At 41.4% G+C, this 19,780-nt stretch overlaps 1 protein-coding gene and 1 long non-coding RNA gene across 2 annotated transcripts in view; one reads left to right on the forward strand and one right to left on the reverse strand.

Annotated features, from left to right (window-relative positions):
* LOC119390069 (uncharacterized) overlaps nucleotides 1–5,504 on the forward strand; it is a 37,833-nt gene extending 32,329 nt beyond the window's left edge. The window contains exons 29-31 of the mRNA XM_037657605.2: nucleotides 509–579; nucleotides 2,773–2,850; nucleotides 5,310–5,504. Of these exons, the coding sequence (XP_037513533.1) occupies nucleotides 509–579; nucleotides 2,773–2,850; nucleotides 5,310–5,447 (287 nt within the window). The 3' untranslated portion in view covers nucleotides 5,448–5,504. The remainder of the gene's footprint in view (nucleotides 1–508; nucleotides 580–2,772; nucleotides 2,851–5,309) is intronic.
* A 1,919-nt stretch (nucleotides 5,505–7,423) lies between these two features.
* LOC119390070 (uncharacterized) lies at nucleotides 7,424–18,456 on the reverse strand. Its single transcript, XR_005183215.1, has 3 exons — nucleotides 18,376–18,456; nucleotides 10,319–10,427; nucleotides 7,424–7,707 (listed from the first exon to the last, which is right to left on the reverse strand). It is a non-coding gene; the product is annotated as an uncharacterized LOC119390070 (long non-coding RNA).
* Between the last annotated feature and the right edge of the window lie 1,324 nt (nucleotides 18,457–19,780).

Consider the following 19,780-nt stretch of genomic DNA (forward strand, 5'->3'; position numbering starts at 1 on the left):
ATGTTGCAATTGTTCAACAAATGTACGATGCAGGCACTTATTAACACTGTGGAATGCGTATCACGGTAAGCTTGGGAAGTTTGTTTCCACAAGGTAAATATTGAATGCGGCTTCAGTGAGTCTCGCAACATAATGCTTGCTGAAGGTTTAATGGAACGCTGCTCAAGACTAAGAACCACAATTCACATTTTCAATGAAAGGCTGCTAAAAAAATCAGTGCATGCAGAAAATGAAGTCTGTAAGGTCACCAATGTTTCCCCTTGGCTTCCTCCACGTGATTCCTGTATATGAGTGAAATTTAACAAATTCTTGCATCTGTAAGTCACCAATGAGTAGTCGTGAATTTCCACTTTGGTGGAGTCCCCTATATAGTATTCACCAAGGCTTCTTACTATCTCACTCAAAGAACTGCAATAGAGAGGTATTTTTGGAACATCTCGCACTCCCATGCTGATGTCACAGTTGCGCAAAACAACAGGCAACAGTTAACCGTTGCACCTTTCCGCAGTCCCACCTACGGTGCCAACACCGCCACAGGAGAAGAACCCGGATTGTAAAGCTATGTATCAAAAATCAAAGGTAAGCAGCACAAGCTCGCACATACTGCTTTGCACTTTCAAAACATTTAGTATCGTGCGAAAAAAAAAAAGAGACACCACAGCAGTCGCTAAAACTTTTGCATCTTGGCAGCATCCCAGTATTTCCGTCACGAACTAAGGAATATCCTCTGAGGACAGCCTGGGGGGACATTCAAAACTGCCGCGAACATTATCCGGCCAATGGTTTAGACATGCATTGGAAGTGTGGGGTACTGGTGGAAGAAACACCGCTGTCTTTACTGGCACGAAGTCGTTGTATGGTCTAAACAGATAGTTCTAAATGTAAGGGAAAAATATGAAGTAGAGATGCATAAAAATCTCACACCGCAATAAATAATAGTGATACCTAATTTAATAAAGCAGGCTAGGTAACAAGACGTTACCAAAAAAATTAACAACATGATTTTTATTTCTTCTTCTAACCTGCTTAAAGCAGGCTAAGAGATGAAATAAAAATAATCCGTCATCTAGAGCTATTAGGCACCGCCTGGGCTTAATATGCGGTGATCTGGAGAGGGAAGCTTCTCTCCTATGCCGAATTAACACTACCTAATGAATTGAGTTGACGCAGAGTCGTTCTCCTCTATACATCGCCTGAATGATAGTGCGTAAAAAGTAGAATAGCTTATTGTAAGCTTGAAATCACTTCTAAGTGATGAGCATTAAATTTGGCTACAAAAATAAAAGGTCCTTTAGGTGCCTTAAGTATTTTTCGTCACTCTGGTTCACGCATTTATTTTGACACGTCTGCTATAAATTACTTCAAATTTAGCTGATAAAATAAAAGCGAAGCTGATAAACTAGTTGCTAACTCGCATAAAGTCTTGACGTCAAGGACGCAAATGATTACCAAGTTCGAAATTTCAGCCTGTTATATAGGGAACCCAAGCTCAAGTTTGGGCGCGACGCTCGCGCGGCTGAACTATGCGTTACTAGGGGCCGACGCTGCCCGCGAAGGCGGTTTGTCGCCAGATTTGCCAGCGGCGGCGGCAAGGTGCGCACGCGCTCCTCATTCGGCCTAGTCAGCAATAGTTACATTGTGACGCACCACAGATGCAATCCAAGAGGTCTGCGCGTGCGCGGAAGCGGGGTCGGCAGCGTTTTGGCCGTGCATGCCCCCAGTTGCGATAAGAGCAGTGGCGCCGCTCGACGTTGCTTTTGAAGGCTATAGTAGAGCAACAGGTGTTCGGACGCGTGTAACACCTACGCTATACAAACGTAACCTAGCCTAAACCTGTTCACTAAGCTTGGTATTTCCTAATAAGTAGCTCGATCCATACAGAGTTAGTGTAAACAAAAACATTTAAAATAACGAATAGAAAAAATAAAAGATGCAAATACAGAAATAAAAGAAGAGCATGAACATAAAGAATGAAGAAGTAAATTTATAATAATTCTTTATTATAACATACAAATATGACGTGAAAACAATATTACGTCCAAAACACCGGCCCTTCACAACGCCGAACAACAGGTGTTGGGCCGCATGTACCATAGATGTTTTGATGAACGTTTGTAGCGAGTCCATATTCAAGTAACCTTAACTTCAATATTTGTGTTTTATATAGTATATTTTAAGTAAATGGTCACGTTGTGAAATCATGTAGTCGTTGCGTGTGTCATCTGTGAGTGATGGTTACCGCTATTTTTCTGGCGCGTCAGTAACAGCTACGGCATTGTGGATAGCTTAAACAATGGTGAGTAGAGACACCTGAAAAATAGTCATTACAGAGAGGATCAGTCTAAATAACTACACGCTCTGGCCTGCGAAGTTTCCGAAGTTTTTTTTTTTTTTTTTAGAATATGAAGAAGTTGCACCTTGTGATGCTACTGCTCTATTCTCTTGCATTCTACTTTTAATAATTCCCAGTACAATGTTTATTGATGAGTCCCGTATTGAACATCCAGATCGAAGTTAACTTCGTGAACAAAAAAATATTCGTAAATCCCACAGGCACTCTTTAAAGATCACAAATAAGTGATTATCACTTCACAAACGCATCGTCGAAAACTAGAACACAGGCATACAGACACAAACACCATACTACCTGTGTCCCCGTCTTCCAGTTTATGGCCGTTTTGACATGTGTTACCAACATTCAGGAGACGTCTACACATGTCAGTTACTACATTTATTCGTTTTTAATGTCTATTTTAAAATATTCTTTCACAGGCTCACGTTTATCACAAATGTACGTTTGTTTGTGAAAGAGACGAGGAGATTTGGTTGAGAAACAATGAAGAGTGCATGGTAAGAATTTTTTAATAATAATTAACATTATACAAATTGCATTGCGAAGTGTACGAGGCAGATATTTACTATCATCACACACACGTGTCATGTTTTCAAAAAATAATAGATAACTGAGCTGACAGATACGACACGTGGCTGTGGTCCCAAAACGTACGGTTTCCATAGACAAATTCAAGTTTTCTTCGCCATTCACAAATTTTGTACGCGGGAAATAGCTAGTTTCACTGGCATTGTAAGGCTTTCAGTGCAAAATCAGTATATCATCTGACGATATTGAACATCACAAGCAAAAAAATTTCACTAAAGGATGTTTCGAAATTGGCACAGGGAAGCGCACCAATATATTTAAACAATTATTTACATCCATATGTGCATCAAGATATATGTTGCAATCCTGGGTATCATGGTTACTATGACATTTATTAGCACGACCCTGGTATATCAGCTCAAGCAAATAGTTCTAGATTACTTATCACACATAGGAAAGCTCAAGAAATTGAAATACCAATAATAAATAAAAGAGGTCTGCAGTAATATTTCAAGCAATGTTCTGTCCGGCGTGGTTCACAGCACGCTGACGCGAAAGTAGTGCAAGATTTGTGCCGGAGGAGTCGAAAACAACCTTGCAGAACAATCACGTTACTCACACAAACAAAATCTGTGCTACTGAGCAAACTTCGCTTCTGTTTACTATACCGATACATGCTGATTCTGAGCGCACCTTTTGGGAAAGCTGCTGCGCGAATCAGTACGAACTTACGGTTATAAAAACATGCTTTCTTATTTACTGGTCAATCAGTATCCTGCGTACATTTTCTCCGGTTTCCTAATTGCTTCTTACGATCAATGAAATCAAATGAACCATCACGGGTGCTCAAAATTATATACAGACAGCAAAGAGAAGCAGTTATACCCACAACAAAATTTAGCACTGCACAAGCACTCTTGCTCCTCCCGTTTCGTCGCCAACACCAGGGGATGGAGTAACTAACATTCAAATCTAAAAAAAAATACACACGCCGCGCACATAAGCAGTCAAAAATAGAAAAGGGCATTATGTCGTATTTGTGAGCGCTTCATTTGAGTATCGATAAAGTTACGAATGATTTGCTCCAGCTTATATTTTATCAACTAAGAATTTTAGCGTTGGTATATGATAGGAATGCTGCTCCTGTCCTGCCTGGTTCGAAAATTACAAAGACATCTTATACTCAGTGTTCGAGTGTGCTATGGTACAACAAAGAGCTGTACCAATTACATGATGAACTCCAATGTATGGCGACTGGGTATCAGATATCCACCTGTCGATCGTTCCCACAGCTTTAATTACACTACTGATGCCATTATCAATCTGTGTCACGTAAAGTTCAACCCGTAAATGCAAACCTGTCGTTCATTGAAGTGTTCGCTGGTCACGGTTATGTTATATGATAATGGACCGCTAAGTGTGTGGAAGCCACAGCACCACCTTGCCAAGCACTCTTCACGCTGGCTCGCTTTACCACGCGCTCGTCTTTTTGACGAAATGTTTCGGAGCGCAGACGTCGAGAAAAGTCTTATCTTCTGTAAACTGACATCAAGGCAGACACAGGACCAGTTAATTATAATAGTATCTGGGGTTTAACGTCCCAATACCACGATACGATTATGAGAGACGCCGTAGTGGAGGGTTCCGGAAATTTCGACCACCTGGGTTCTTTAACGTGCACCTAAATTTAAGTACACGGGCCCCAAACATTTTCGCCTCAGGACCAGTTAAAGAGCAGCTGTTAAAGGCCCTCCTTTTTAAGTAACGGAATGATTTTTAGGCAGGTAGAAGGAAACCGCCATCATTGCAATTGGGACCCTTTCTTTAGCTTCGTACTATTTGTAACTTACGTGAATTGCAACCATATTAACAAAGATTTCTGGGGCTTTACGAGCTAAAACCATCATATGATTAAGAGGGACGCCATAGTGGAGGGCTCCGGACAGTTTTGACTATTTGGGATTCTTTAACGTGAACTGAAATCTCACAGTACACTGGCCTCTAGCATTTTACCTTTATAGAAATGCGGCCGCCGCATCCGGTATCGAACGGGTCAGGCGCCGAGCAACGTAACTACCGTATCACAGCGGTGGTAACTCAACTATAATAAAATGTAAAGTGAAATGTAAGTTAACGTGTAACAACCTTCTTTTTTTTATTGCAAAGAGGCGTTCATTTTCTCGGCCTAATCACAAGATTTGAAAGTGCTTTCTGAATCCAATTTATATTTTAAAGAGCACCCCCTTAGCACATCAGTTCGAACGGCGTCTCGAAAACCAGTGTCAAATCTCATGGCACAGGAAAAAACAAAGACAACGCCTGTTTTGGTGTTCCTACAATTTTCATAGTAATGTTTAATTTCATTAACGCAAAGTACTCTCAATTAGCTTGAAGGCATAACAGTTGCACGTTTTTTTCTTCATTCCAGCTTCCAGAAAGCCAAGTTAAAACCTTTTTTCCCGTTTCTACTCAACAAAGGCTCTCCAAAGGTACCTGCATACAAGGAAAATGTGTTCCTAGAAGCCCTGAAAAGAATGCTGTTGCATTCGACATGACGCAGAGATAACCTCGTGTCCTGCCTTCCATGTAAAGAATAAATGGTGGAGTGTTTATGTCAAAGAAATGCATTACCTAACTGTCTAAGAAATATTAGACAAAATATAAAGTGTCGTTTCAAGTAAAGTCCTGTTTTATGTTAATCAAAATTAACTCCTTAGTTGGCTCTCTTTTTCAATTTCAATTTCAAAATTTGTTTTATTGTATTCTTGTACAAGGAACAAGAAACAAAAGGATGTTGGGGCTAAAGGCATATAGCCTGACAGAGGACCCAACACCCTTACTCAACTCCTACTGAACCATCTAACACTAGAAGCCGCCATCACTTAAAAACCGCACCTTATTTTGCCTGTACAGACAATTTTTCTTTGCGTAACCGAAAACTGGAATTCATTGCCTGGGTCTACTCGTTCTCTTGCTTTAAATTTATTCATAGAAACTACTGAATAGCAGGAATATTTCTTTGATTTCGCTTGTTTATATTCATATTGACACTGTTGTTCAGTCTTCTGTATTCACAACCACTCCTGCAGTAGCGCATCAGGGCTGCAGTATGTACAAATGAATAAATAAATTACTTGTGTACAATTGACACATTACAATGAGCCTCGTCAAACTCAGAGAAATGAGACTCCCACGGGCATCTCCTGGAAGAGAACTTTTGTTTAGTTTTTCTATCTATAAGTGAATTTTGAAGCCGTTTTTAAGCAAAACATAGAGTACTGAGTTAAGATTAAAAATCTCGGAAAGGCCTTGAAAGAAAGCCATGAATGGGAGTAGCCACAAAATGCTTCGCGTTTAGACACCGAACAATCACTTGCTGCAGCCAACAAGCCGTAACTAGGTGAACGACGACTATCCCCGCGTTAGATAGACCGAGAGCCATGGTCATGTAACCAAGGCTCTGTGCAGATTTTACCAACCCAAGTCACACTTCTTCAAAGCCAGCTGACCAAAACTTCAGACCCTACGAGTGGCAATGTCTCGTCAAGCGGTGTCTGGCAGAGGAGGAAACCAGAAGGTGGCAGGACCAGGCTGCTCTCTTATTCGCCTTATGGAAATTCCATGCTAAACAAAATGTTCTCAGTCAGTCAGCAAATCTCACACTATGGGGATTTAACGGGCCTTTTTGTTTTATTTATGATTGTGCCCCACACATGCAAATGACTGATCTATTATATGAGTTCCGTGCCGACATTCTCAAGAAAATTCACTAGCACAACGTTTTGTAGTTACTTGTATTTTTCAGCTACCTGCCATTCAATTGTGGATCGACAAACTGAATAATCGATGGCATATCTGACCAACTCGCGCCACACACACACAGAGTGACATCATATAATTGTGAGTGACGTCAGGCCACACGAGTAACGTCTGCGCAGTGCGTATGTACTCCAGTAAACATAAAAAATATGTTAATAAAAATGTTCCCATGGCAGTATTTGAAAAGTCGATTGCCTAAATTGCCTAAACAGGCTGAATAGAACATATTTAAGATTGTTACGCGTGCAAGCGCGCACGTTCACCCACATGTCGCTGGATTGAATCCAGGCCGCGGCAGCCGCATTTTCGATAGAGCCAAAAATGCTTGAGGCCCGCGTACTTAGATTTGTGCATCTTAAGGAACCCCAGGTGGTCGAAACTTCCAGAGCCCTCAACTACGGCGTCCCTCATAATCATATCTTGGTTTTGAGACGTTAAACCCCAACAATTATTGTTATTAAGCACGCGTGTTCAAACCTACATATGCGCTGGCTGCTGACACCGCTCTTCTTCTTAACTACACAGCAATGCAACAAACGCAGTCAGAAGAAATTGCGTGCAAGCAATGTATTTTATCTGCAACAGAGTGCCAATCAAACTTTACCATGACATTGTTCCGTATAAGTTGTACAGAGTAGTTTACGTCAAATTCAGCGCCGTAACTGCAGGTAGCATGAATAATGAGAGAATACTCTTCGTACGCAGATGTACCATTGGATCAAATTATGGTGTCGCCGGAAAGCAACCAGTTTATTTAACGCCTGGTGATGCACATGTCCCCTGGCCAAATGAAAGACAATTTGTGCGAGTTTTTCATGTCTTGAAAGATGGTCTTTATTTGCGAAGACTTTACGCTTTTATTCCGCATAACCTTATTTGGAAAGTCGTTACGAAAATTCCGCTAGTCCGTCTGTCCGCCCGTCCGTCACCTAAATTAAATGCAAGTGAATACCGGAGATGCAGCAGTACCAGGTCGGCCCTCGATGAAGGTAATGAAGACTTCACACCTAAAGGGAGTTCGAGGATATTCCATGGTGAAATGCCAGGCCGGCCCATGGCAGAGGTAAAGCACACCTTTCACATTGCATCAAAGAATGAGCTAACAGCGCAAACGCGGGACGAAGAAAACACGAGGATGGGCGTTGTTTTCTTTTCTTCATCCCGTCTTTGCGCTGTTAATTCATTCTTTGAAACATGCACCATCTATCTCGCCTTTCGCCACTTGTTTAGTTCATAATGCAATATCGGGCCTACTTCCGTCCGGTATTGTACCGTTAACCAACACAGACATAGAATGTCCAGTTTCCGACCGTTCTGTGCGCGATTGACAACGGCGGGTACCTGCGGTTCGATAAGGACGCATAATTAGTGCCACACTTTAACACCCATAAACCAGTACTCGGTGTGCAGTGGTTAAACATGTACAAGAAGAAACAAGACGAAGATGTACTCAAGAGGAAAAGCGAACACTCCATGTGTATTCGGAGGGGCGGGGGGCGGGGCGGGGGTGGGACGACGGGCAATGTGAAATATAAGATTACGTGAGCGTGCATGCATGCATACGTTGCCTTTGACGTCATACGCGCACACAAACATCATCCCTCTTCTCACGATACGTGTAAAAAATATCCATGAGAGCAGCAAAAGCAAGCCGAAGGATCATATACCACGAATTTTATGCATAGTTCTCGTACAGAAAGGTTCACTTTATATTTTTGTCCTCGACCAATCTGTTAGGAACAGCGCTTTACGTTTGGTGAAGTGTCCACCTTTTAGCCTTAAATGCCGTACCATTGCGTATAAATGCGCTGTAAATGGTTCGGCCTTCATTGTTTAGAGGCCCTGAAATGCCGTGAATAGCAGTGCTATCCAGCCATGACAAAGTGTGAATCATACCTAAACGCACCTGCTTTGTGCTCCTTGAGCTGTCAACTATCCTTTCTGCCGACAATTACGTGATATGCCCTCTCATTCGTGAGGTTATTTATTCAGCTGCTGGAATTCCGCTTGAGAACATGTGCGTAGGGCACAGGGCCGACAAACGAGCTGCTGGAAATATTGCGAAATGCCTTCGGTGGTGATATTCACATTGGTAATCGCTGCTTTTGCTATATGTAAGTATAACTGATTTTTCTGCAAAATTTCGAGACCTCATAAAACTCAGTGCGTGATGCCGGGGCAAAGTAATCCGCCTGTACCCTCAGCAATATCAGAATTCCTGAGGCGGACTTTTTCACAAACTTTCTCATACATGTTGCCGCTGCAGAAGACCCGCAAGTTGTTGCCAACATTTTAAAATTCTGGACAAGTTTGCTTGTCATGGCCATAGTCCGTATATCGCGTCCAAATGTGGATATTACTACATTGCCTTAAAATTCGCAGTATTGTGATATTTAGATAGTCAGGCAATGCGTTTCAAAAGTTACATGTAATTTTTTTTTTTTTTTTTTTAAGTAAGTAAGTAAACTTTATTTGGGCATAACACATACAGCGTTTGCCCGCGAGGCAAGGCAAAAGGAGGACTTAAACCCCCTGACTAGGCCTTACCTCGCTGGGGCAGCAGAGACAGCGGAGTCGAAAGTTCCAATTTCTCTAGAACGTGATCAATTAACAAGAACATAATCACTAATACAATAAGAACACGATCACTATTTACAGTAATAACATAATGACAGTAATGACATAGTAGCAGAACATAATCACTAATGCAGTAATAACAACAAGAACATAATGAATAATGCAGTGACCAGTAATGCTCGCTAACAGTATCGCTTAGTACCATTACTAATGCAGTAACCAAACATATTAACATTTATACAACACATCCAGTTCCGAAGCAAGAAACATGTTCATTATTAGATGTTTAAATTCATGAATTGTTTTACAATTTCTGGCTATTTCAACAACATTAGGATACATATTACATAAACACATAGTTTCATACTCAATGGTTTGCATACCATAGTTTGTCCTGGCCTTCTTTATTACTACTGATGTGTGGCGTAAACTGTATCCTGTGTCTCGACTGAGGTACCGATTTGAAAATGTCTCAAAGTTGCTGGAAACTTCTTTAAATAGCCGAATGCAAATCTTTGCTCTGTAAGAGTTTCTAATGTTAAGGATATTGTAGCGCATCATTATTTCAGAAGACCCTATGTATTCATTTGAAGAGTTAAGCAAACGAACAGCTCGACGTTGTAATACTGCCAGTTTTTCTATGTCGGTTTTGTTTCCGTTCCCCCATACTAATAAGCCGTAGCTAAGGTGCGAATGTACAAGTGAAAGCACTATTCTAAAACCAAGTTTCCAATGGAAATTTTTTTTGCCGACATGGAAGATGCAACATAAGTATTTTTTTTTTTCAAATCTCATGTCTCTGAGCACAGAAGCTGACGAACTAGAATATTCTACAGACCTAGGCTGCTCGTGAAATTTATAGACACAAAATAGTGAATGTTCCGTTTCCATTAGTTGATACTTTAATTGCTGCGCTTGAGCACTATCATGACCCCACATGTTGAAAATAAAACAAGAAATGAATGTGACCTTGAAGGGTCTTATGAGAAGTAAAATTACACCAAGAACAAGCTCTGGAAGACACGTAGAGTTCGCGCTTACATTTGAAGAGCCAAACCGCTGACATGAGTCTTGATGTGACGGGGCATTTGTCTCTGGCATCTACAGGCAGTGTTCACATGCAAGGAGCTCCAGCAAGTAGTGATCCAAACTGCCAGAAAACAGGAGACACCGTAAGTAGCAAACATCTCGTTTATCTTGCTGATTTTTATTTAATAAGAACAATATCAGCCAACGTTACTCGGCGACGCACTCATGGAGGTTACAGGCTGACATGTTCTGGGGCTGGCGGTGCATCTGTGCACGATGATTCTGATTTCCTAACGCGGCGGTAAGCTGTGACATTGGGGCCGAACGATTGTTCATTTGATGCTATTGTTGGCATGCGCAAACTGATGACGTCATTATAGTAGGAAAGTCATGCAGACACCGACATAAGAGATGACACCAACTCCCATCAAACCGCTGGGTATTCAGTTTAAAATCTAACTTGGTGCCGAGATTATGCAGAGTGTATATAGTACAAACGATCAGGTCCTGACTAGTCGATATTTGTGGAAGGCCACACATGACGTAAACCTCTAATGGGCGGACACCACACCGGGTGTCTCATGACACAGTCAAAACTCGGCGCATGCATATGGCAATTGCAGAATCTAAGTTCGAAGGATTGTGCAAGTGACACGGTAGAAAACAAAGATCGTTACGCAGTGCACTAGAGATGAACCATAGGACGACAGGAAGTTCAGCTGGTCGGTAGGTTTCCCTTCTGTTTTGTCTATGTCAGCACGTCATTTTTTTAAAGATAAATCCATATCAACTATACAAAGCTTCTGTCTGAGCCATCTCCGGGTGTACTCCTATGAGTTTCTAGCGCACTCTATTTCCCAAAATTCTCGAATTCTCAATGTTCTCGATCGTGAAGCCCCGCCATGCTAATTTGAGAAAAAAACATTTAGTGCGTCATCCGTTCGAAAAGCACCCCATTCAAGTTACACAGGCAGTGATATTTCAATGACAAAAGCAGTACAGTTTGCATTAAGCGTGTTGTTATTATCGGACCGGACTACAACTATCAGCTACGCTGTATGTTCATTCACCGTGGCAATTTATATATAAGAAACAGTTTTGGTAGATTGAAATCAGAGACGCAGCCGCGATTATATTTCAGGAAGGGGGCTATAGCTACCACTATGGCGTTGATTACAAATTTCTTAGTGGTAGCAAACTATGTTATACAGTCTATATAAACTTATACAATGACAGTGTGATTGTTTTTTTTTTCTTATTGGCCGCAAACTATGCTATACAGTCTATATATACTATTGCAGTGACAGTGTGATTTTTTTTCATTGACCTGGCGCACAGCAGATCGCAGACAACTGCGCAAGTTTACGCACTGAGGAACTTGAACAAAATATCGAAAACATCCACAGCCTGGCGTACGGATATTTATCATTTAGTAATATGTCCTAAGAGCCTATCGCGATGCATGTGGTTTTATTGGATACAGCCTTTACTGCTCGGAAAGGCAGGAGTTACTCAAATGCCATTGTTCATATTTTTTTACGGTTGACTACGTAAGCATCACACTAAATAGTGCCCTAAACACTGTGTTACGTCAGCTTGAGTAGCCTTACGGCCAACAACACTCAAATGCAGTAGAAGGCAACGATACAGTAATTTCTACGTACCGTGACCGTGCTTCTCAAAATGCACGGTATTAGCACACCAAACTTAAAATATATCAAATTTGTAGAAAAAAAGAAAGTACACTGAGCGCCACATTGACAAACCACGCAGGTATGCATCGTTAAGTTTAGAATATTTGGGAGAAAACAAAAAGCGGTAACTTCTACGCGGCTACAGAATATACTTCTTATCCCTGTGTCTTACTCTGGGATTACCTCGAATATTATCTTAGCTGCTGATTCATATGGCGTACACATAATTTCCCTACAGCTGCGGTGTATAAAATGTCTGCTTTTTCTTACGTTAAAGGGACACTAAAGAGCAAAACGATTTTTCTCGTATTAATAAACTACTCTTTCACAATACCAAAAACACCCCGCTTGCTGCGAGAAGACCCCTAGTAAGCGAGAAATCGTGCAAAAAAAAATGTGGGTGGCGACGCCACCTTGAAGTTTCCGCACCATTCGCCGTGATGTCACATATTTTGACGGCGCCTACTAGGGCCTACGTAGTTCCTAAACGGTAAAAATGAAGTACACTGTCCTCTGAGGGGGCCATAGAATTAACATACTAAGTTTGAGTAAATTTTGTTGAGCCAATGGCGCCAAAATACGATAAGTACACTTTAAAATCCGTGACGTCACGGGCGGATATCTTGGCGCGAAATTTAAAAATGAAACTTTCAACTTCATTTTCTCCGTTGTTAATACACCTGTTATGGTGAAATTAACGACATTATAGTTCTCAAAGAACAATTTATCAATCTAAACCAATTCATTGTTCCTCTTTAGTGTCCCTTTAAAGCTAGCATACGGTTAGTTCGTATATATGGTGGACCATGTAACGGCGTGTAAAGTATTTTCTCGTAGTACTACCAAATTTCTTAATCTTGGAGTGCTAATAGCTCCAACAAATAATTATTATTTCGTAATTAACAAGAGAAAAACAGCTTGTGTCGCAAACCCGCACATTATGGAAAGAGCACTTTATCGTAAGCATTTGCTCTCATCTGGGCTGTAGCTCACTACAAAACAATAATGACACATGACGCATTTTAGGAGAACCAGAGCGATGTAGCTTGTTCCTATTGTGAAATAAGCTACGCCTTCAGTGGTCTTTGACATGATTTGTCGCAGGTGAACAGCTCCTGTGACGGCTGTTTTTTCCTTCAACATCTTCATTCAAAATAGTTTTTTTATTGTTAGTTTTCCATCTGAGCTGCTAGTTCTTTAATTACAGGTGAAAATTTTCGGTCACAGCAGTGTGCGGTGCCCACGAGCACTACATTGTGTACTGAAAGTAAGCTCATTAGATTTTTCTGCGATCTTCAAAAAGCATAGAACAGCGTAAAGTGAACGCAGAGTACAGTATAGTAAAATGACAAAGCCAAGACTTAGCAATGCGCTGATGGGAACCCTGCGGAGAACATAAACGATAAAAAATGATGTCACAGCATCTACTTATATACATAACAGGTCAAAGATCGATTTTCAAGAATGTTTTACATGGTCTCATCTATGCTTGCTGCCACTTTCATTAACAGGAAGTGCGTGTAGCAGAATACTTAGATTATAATTAACGCCATATATGTTATTGTGAATATCTTGTTTTCTTTTCAGAGTTACGTTTACACAGCCTGTACATTTACCTGTGAAGGTGATGAAATAATAGTATTACAAAGGAACGAAAAATGCTACGTAAGAACATTCCCATTTAAATCTTAAGTGAACGCCTGCATCAGAGGCTCCTTTTATAGCCTTTTAAAACTCACCTGCTGTTGCACTGATTTGGGAAACGAACATCGTACCTCCTTTTTAGGCGTAATTGTTGATCATGCTACAAATATCACTCCTCGCAAGCTGCGACGCATTAAATGCAATCGATCTAAGATCTTCAAGTGCGTCCAGCTCAGCACATATTTCGAGTGCAATGTAACTGCGCGGGTAAAAAGTTTTCCTTCTAAGTGCGTTTCGTTTAATTAAATAGGTACCAAAGAGCCCATCGGCCTTCTATATGACTGCCGTAAGTTAACATGTTGGTATAAACGTGCAGCGTGGCCCATACGGAGGACTAATAGACGACGCGAGCGCTGACTTACAGCTGAGGAATTTATTGCGTGCGCAAACAAAATATAAGTTTTGAGTCAGCGCTCGTGTCATCTGTTTCTTAATCCCTCGCCTGTGCCGCGCTGCACGTTTATCCCAACATGTTATCTTACCAACTCGCCCACCTTGCTGCATTAATCCGTAAGATATATCTTACGCCGAGTGACCGGGGTTTAACTTCAGGAACACTAAACGGTCCTTGGCATTCCACAAGTGCTAGCGCGGAATTCAAGCTGCTTCTCCAGTCGATTCCTAAAGGCATAAAATAGATCAATTCGACCCGGTCGTTTTTCCTTCCTTCTTAATCGTTATTATTTTGTTACTAAAGAGGAGAGCACATCCCTGAAGGGCCCTTCTCTCCGTCTCTACGCCTGTTCTCCGTACAGAGGAGAAGGTTTGCAAACAACCTATTGGAAATAACCATGAGTAAGAAAACGCATAAAACTACGCCTAGGAACACGATACAGGAAAGAACTGGAACGGACGAACTGTGTCCTGTTCCTAGGCGTAGCTTTGTGTTTTAACGCGATAGCGTTAAAGAGCTCGTATCGCAGAAATTCCGCCGTCGGCGTCGGCACCGTTGGTTGTGAGCGAAAAATCATCATCTTGTCCGTGACCGAAAAATCGAAAAAGCTACAAATAAAATAAATAATAAAAATGTTGGGTCCGAGTGAGAATCGAACCAAGGCCGTCTGCGTGGTAAGCAGGTCTTCTACCACACAGCCACGCCTCTGCTTGGAGCTGCACTGAAAGTAACTTTCATGCTTCCCAAAAATACGCGTCCTGTATGAAGGTGTCACAGTACGAGATGTAATATCGCAGTAATACTGCGTGCTACAAGCGTACATTGCTATCGGGCGTCACGCCATGTCAATATCATAACGACTTGGTGGTGTAAAGACAGCCACCCATTACAAAAGGCACTCACATTACTGCGCGTATTTCCTTAAGACCACGTAGTGGGTGCATCGCAACTTTGAAAACGTTTCTCGCGCATAATTGCTCCTGGTTTAAAGCATGCTAAGCTTAAGTGTCCCCCAATTTTTTACCATGTCTTCCAACTAGCCCCTCAGCGCACGCTCCTTGAACCATGAGTACGCACTTAGCAAGCGTTCGAAATTGAGTTCCGGTGCAGACTTCTGGTTAAATTAATTTTAAGTTTAAAGGTGTGATTACGCGTAATAGTGACCTAATAAATAATATTATAGAGCAAAATAAATTGTAATTTTGAATAGGCGCAGACATGCATTAAGGAGAAAGTTTTTTTTCCCTCTTGCTTGGTCTTAAAATGACTGATAAGTTGTAAGTAAGTAAATTAATATAAGTTGAGGGGCTTACACATAGATTATCATGAGTAGATAGAGCACTTCTCAGAGTAACTTTAGCACATTATGGCCAACAACCTAGACGAAACTTTCAAATGTTGATGCATATTTCCTTAAAGCTGTACCAGTAGAACTTGACCAGTAGAATACCTATAAGACCAGTTCAACTTCGAGCGGGGGAATCTGATTGAAGATGAACAGTCCAGCTTCATTTTGTTGCGAATCCCTGTCTTTGCAAAGTTCACACAAGATAACACGCGCTGAGCACTAGCACAGATGGCGGGCAACGTCCGAAACATGGAAGCCACGCGTTTGCTTGCACGAGCGCAACTTCATCTCTCCGTCATTGAAGCCATGCCGTACTTCCAGCGCACCAGCCCGCTGCCGCGGAGAAAACATGCGCGCGCGTCCCGAAACACGACAGGGAAGTTCGTAAACAGTGAATCGCATTTTCGCTTAATATATTGCTATTGTATGAAAAAAATAGTAAAAGTGACTAGAAAATAGGCCAAATAAAAAGTTCAGTGTATATAGAAAGTAGCGATAGAGCCAACCTGAAATTTTAGTGACCAGATGGGGTCCTAAACTAGCCAATACGGCGTGAAGTATTCCCCAACAGAAACCCTGCGCAGGTCTCAGATCTGACGCGTTGCAACACAACTCTTGTTAACACAATTCCCTCTTGCCTTCTCACCATGTTCGGCTTGCACCTTGCTGGAAATATTAAAGCTCGCTTACGTATAATCATTTACTCATTCCACATTTCGCACCAATACCCTTAAAGTAGCATTACATCAATTTTTACAATCGCGGGTTAGTTAACAAATATAATACAGCAATAAAAAAAGGATATTACGATTTAGGGAATGTTATATAATAATATATCTACGCGAACAAAATTGAGGTATTGTACGCTGCTCTGAAATATATCCCGAATGTCTCAGTGAGGCTTCTGCCAAACCTTCTCAATACTGAAACAATTTTAGGTTAGCTGCAAATTCATACAATAAATACGCTTAGTCTAGGTGGTGTATTAGACGCCACTTACAGAACAGTGATGTGTTTTTGTGCGGCTACGAATTTATAAATTTAGTGCTTCTACCTTTACGTAATTCTGTGATTTCCAATAATATATTAAGTTAAACTTTGTACTCTAAATTAAAATTTTATTTCCTAGAGTCACTAGAAGGCAACTTTCTGTTCTCAAATGCAACGAGCTTCCCTCTTTTTCTTTTTAACCAGCTGCCAGGAGGAAAAGGCACGTCCCCGAATAAGAACAGCAACGGAGCTACAGGAAAATGTGTGGATGGGAAGTGTATTCCAAAATAATTTCAAAGATCAAATACAAGATCTGGGAATCGGCACATTGAAATAATCCTAACCACGAATGTCAAATTTCATGGACGCTTCTGATGGTGAATAAAATAAAACAATACAGGGTGGTTCCTAAACAAAAAAAAGTTACGAATAGTTTCTCTATTTTATAAATGTTACGGTGTACTGCAACTCATATGAGCAGTATTTTTGCCAACTGTTAAACCATATTGTCAATAATTAAATAGCATAACAAAGACGCGCTGATAATCCTGACAATACTACGCCAACTTGTCTACTCTTTGCTGAAGCGTAAGCATTTTACACAAAAGTCAACACAAATTTGCACAAGGGATGTCGTTGCTGTAATGACGCAGAATGGCAAAGCAGAGGTTGCTTTGTAACAAATAGTGGCCCTTCAGAGACCACCTCAACTCATATGAGTTGACAAGTTCTCGAAAATCTAGCCACTTTATTCATATGAGTTGATTTGATAAATATCTGCTTGGTGAAGTTAAAATTGTTGTGAACAAGCATAAAACAAAAATAAACTGCGCGATGACTATTGTTGCATGTGAACATGTATCCGTAAAATGTGTATCTGGGCAGGTTAGTGGACATCTAAGGAATGCATGGTAGCACGAACAGGAAAACAAAGACTCCCGAAAGAAGTGCCAAGCAAAAGATAGGGCACAACTTTTAGGTATGATATGCAACGAGCTCAAGGCAACTGATGCACATAAGCTATTCGAACAAAGCGCATCAATGACCTAAGCTTTAGAGTATGCTTTTAACTGTTAAATTAATTTTGTTCATTTTTATCCAGTCCTATAGGCACCACCACTTGTCGCCAATCTCGCCCGCTGGTCAAGTCTTCCGCCAGGGTTTGCGCTCAAGAGATTTGCCGTACTCAGTGTCAGTGTGTTTCGGGTTGTCGAATAATTCTCCCTCGAGGTGCATTCGCCTAGCCTTCTTGCTATCTCAAATGTCAGAGCGACCGCTATGGGCATGTGTTACGCCCGGGCTGAAATTCTATATTCCCTTCAGGTGCGAACTTGGCGGATTGTCTGTAAATGTCTGAAGTTTGCAAAAAATATAATATAAGGTACTTAATATCTCATTGCAAGAAATACAACGTTGTAATATGTTGATTTGCGAGTTTTTCAGCTACATATAATAATTAGTATGCAAATAAAGATCTCGTCATTCGGATACCAACCACGTTCCGTTTTCTATAAGGATAATCAACTATCGGGCTCGAAGCACATGGGGAACTTGTTATTGGTTGTATCCATTCCGAGAAAAGAAATATAATTTTCGCGTTGCAATCGGAACGGGGTACGTCGAACGGCTCGTGCGACTTCGTAGCGTCTTCAGGACAAGTGATGCTATGCACCAATACGGAGCGCAATTAAGTGAACATGTGCTAGATGTCCACTCAGTAAGCGTGTACAAATGTGTATATCGCGTTTCAAGCCGGATGAAGCAACACGCGGCGTGTGATAAGCCTCTACAGATGATGTGCACAATTGTACACACTGCCGCTGAAGCAGGTCCCGCAAAAAGTTTTTCATCAGCTATAAGAAGCTTTCCTTCTCGGAAATTTGTATAGATTTTCTCATAGCTCTGAGAGATATACGAACAGGTGGATCGCAAGTTTTACCTTTGACCGAACCTTTCACCACCTTGCGGCAGTCGGCAGCATAGATTTGCCGTTTACGAAAAACGTTGTGCCTGAACAACCGAGCCCTGTATATTACCACGGGCCAACCTGAGCCTGGAGGGCGCTTTCGGACTTTTGTGACCCAGCAGCAGCGAGCACTGTCAAAGGTGCTGCTGGCCGATCATTTACCGCTGCATGACACGTCCCATCAAACATTCCTCGGTTGTGAATGTCTGGGTATGGACGGTGAACGCTGATATGCGTGTGCGAGTATCAGTTGTTCTCCCCTTCCCTTTTTGTTTCTTATTTCTTTTTATCCCTTCCCCTCACGAAGTGGTTGCAAACCGACTACAACCTCATTAACCTCCCTGCCTTTACTTTGCCTTTTTTTCTTTCTCTACATCACAGGCAATGTGATACCACTGCGTCGTGGAGTGGAACTAAGGAAAACCTGCCAATATAATATGTGCCACTTAGCTTAGTTTTATTCTCCTACACTCAAGAAAGAAAAGAGTATGGGTGACTCTTTTCGGAGAGTTCTGACTTGCTACGTATGCGACCCTTTTTAAAGAGTCGCGGTGACTCTCTTGGTGGGTCAGAGTCAGCGCGCTCTGGCAGAGTACCCTGACCCTCTTGGAAGAGTGGAAAGACTCTTACCCGAAGGATCACATTACCACATATGAGGGAGTCAGACGACTCTTGCCGGTAACACTCCTACGGGTGTCAAATGACCCGCACCGAAGCGTCAAGCCACTCCGGATCTATTTTAAGCTACTCCTTTGACCCTTCCCCTACTTTTGAGCGACTGCTGTTGAAAATAGTGAAGTATTCATTTTAAGCAAGTCCATAATACTTGCCGTTCTGCCCAGCGACTGCAAAAAAAGAATAGTTCAATTTTAGCATTATTTTAATAAAACTCGTCCAAACGACACACCTTTTCAAGCAAAGTAATATAGAAAGTGCGAAAATATGGTCGGTGATCTCCAATTAAGAAGTTGAGGTATTTCTCATTTACATGCTTGTATGAGTATAGCCAACTAAAATGTGTGACTGATGTGCATAGTGTCATATGGTGCAAAATAAACTGCAGAAATCGGCATCATGTTTCCATATTTATTCCTTATGATTAAGAATAAATCAAGAAGCGGTGACGGCTGGAGGCATCAGACTAATGACTTGCTAGGTTTTCGCTCCTGTTCAGTGTGAGCACCATGAAAAACGGTATCTAAAAAGCAGAACATGATATCATGATGAGAAAATGAAATTGCAGTAAAAGTTTGCAAAACCTATATACGCAATAAGTGGTTCACACAGACAGAATGAAGGCTCCCAACAAAACAACAAATGCAAACAGACATGGTAAGGAACCAAGTTTCTTGCCGTTATCGTGTAAAACACAACTTGA

This window comes from Rhipicephalus sanguineus, chromosome 4 (assembly GCF_013339695.2).
Source record: "Rhipicephalus sanguineus isolate Rsan-2018 chromosome 4, BIME_Rsan_1.4, whole genome shotgun sequence".
Lineage (NCBI taxonomy): Eukaryota > Metazoa > Arthropoda > Arachnida > Ixodida > Ixodidae > Rhipicephalus > Rhipicephalus sanguineus.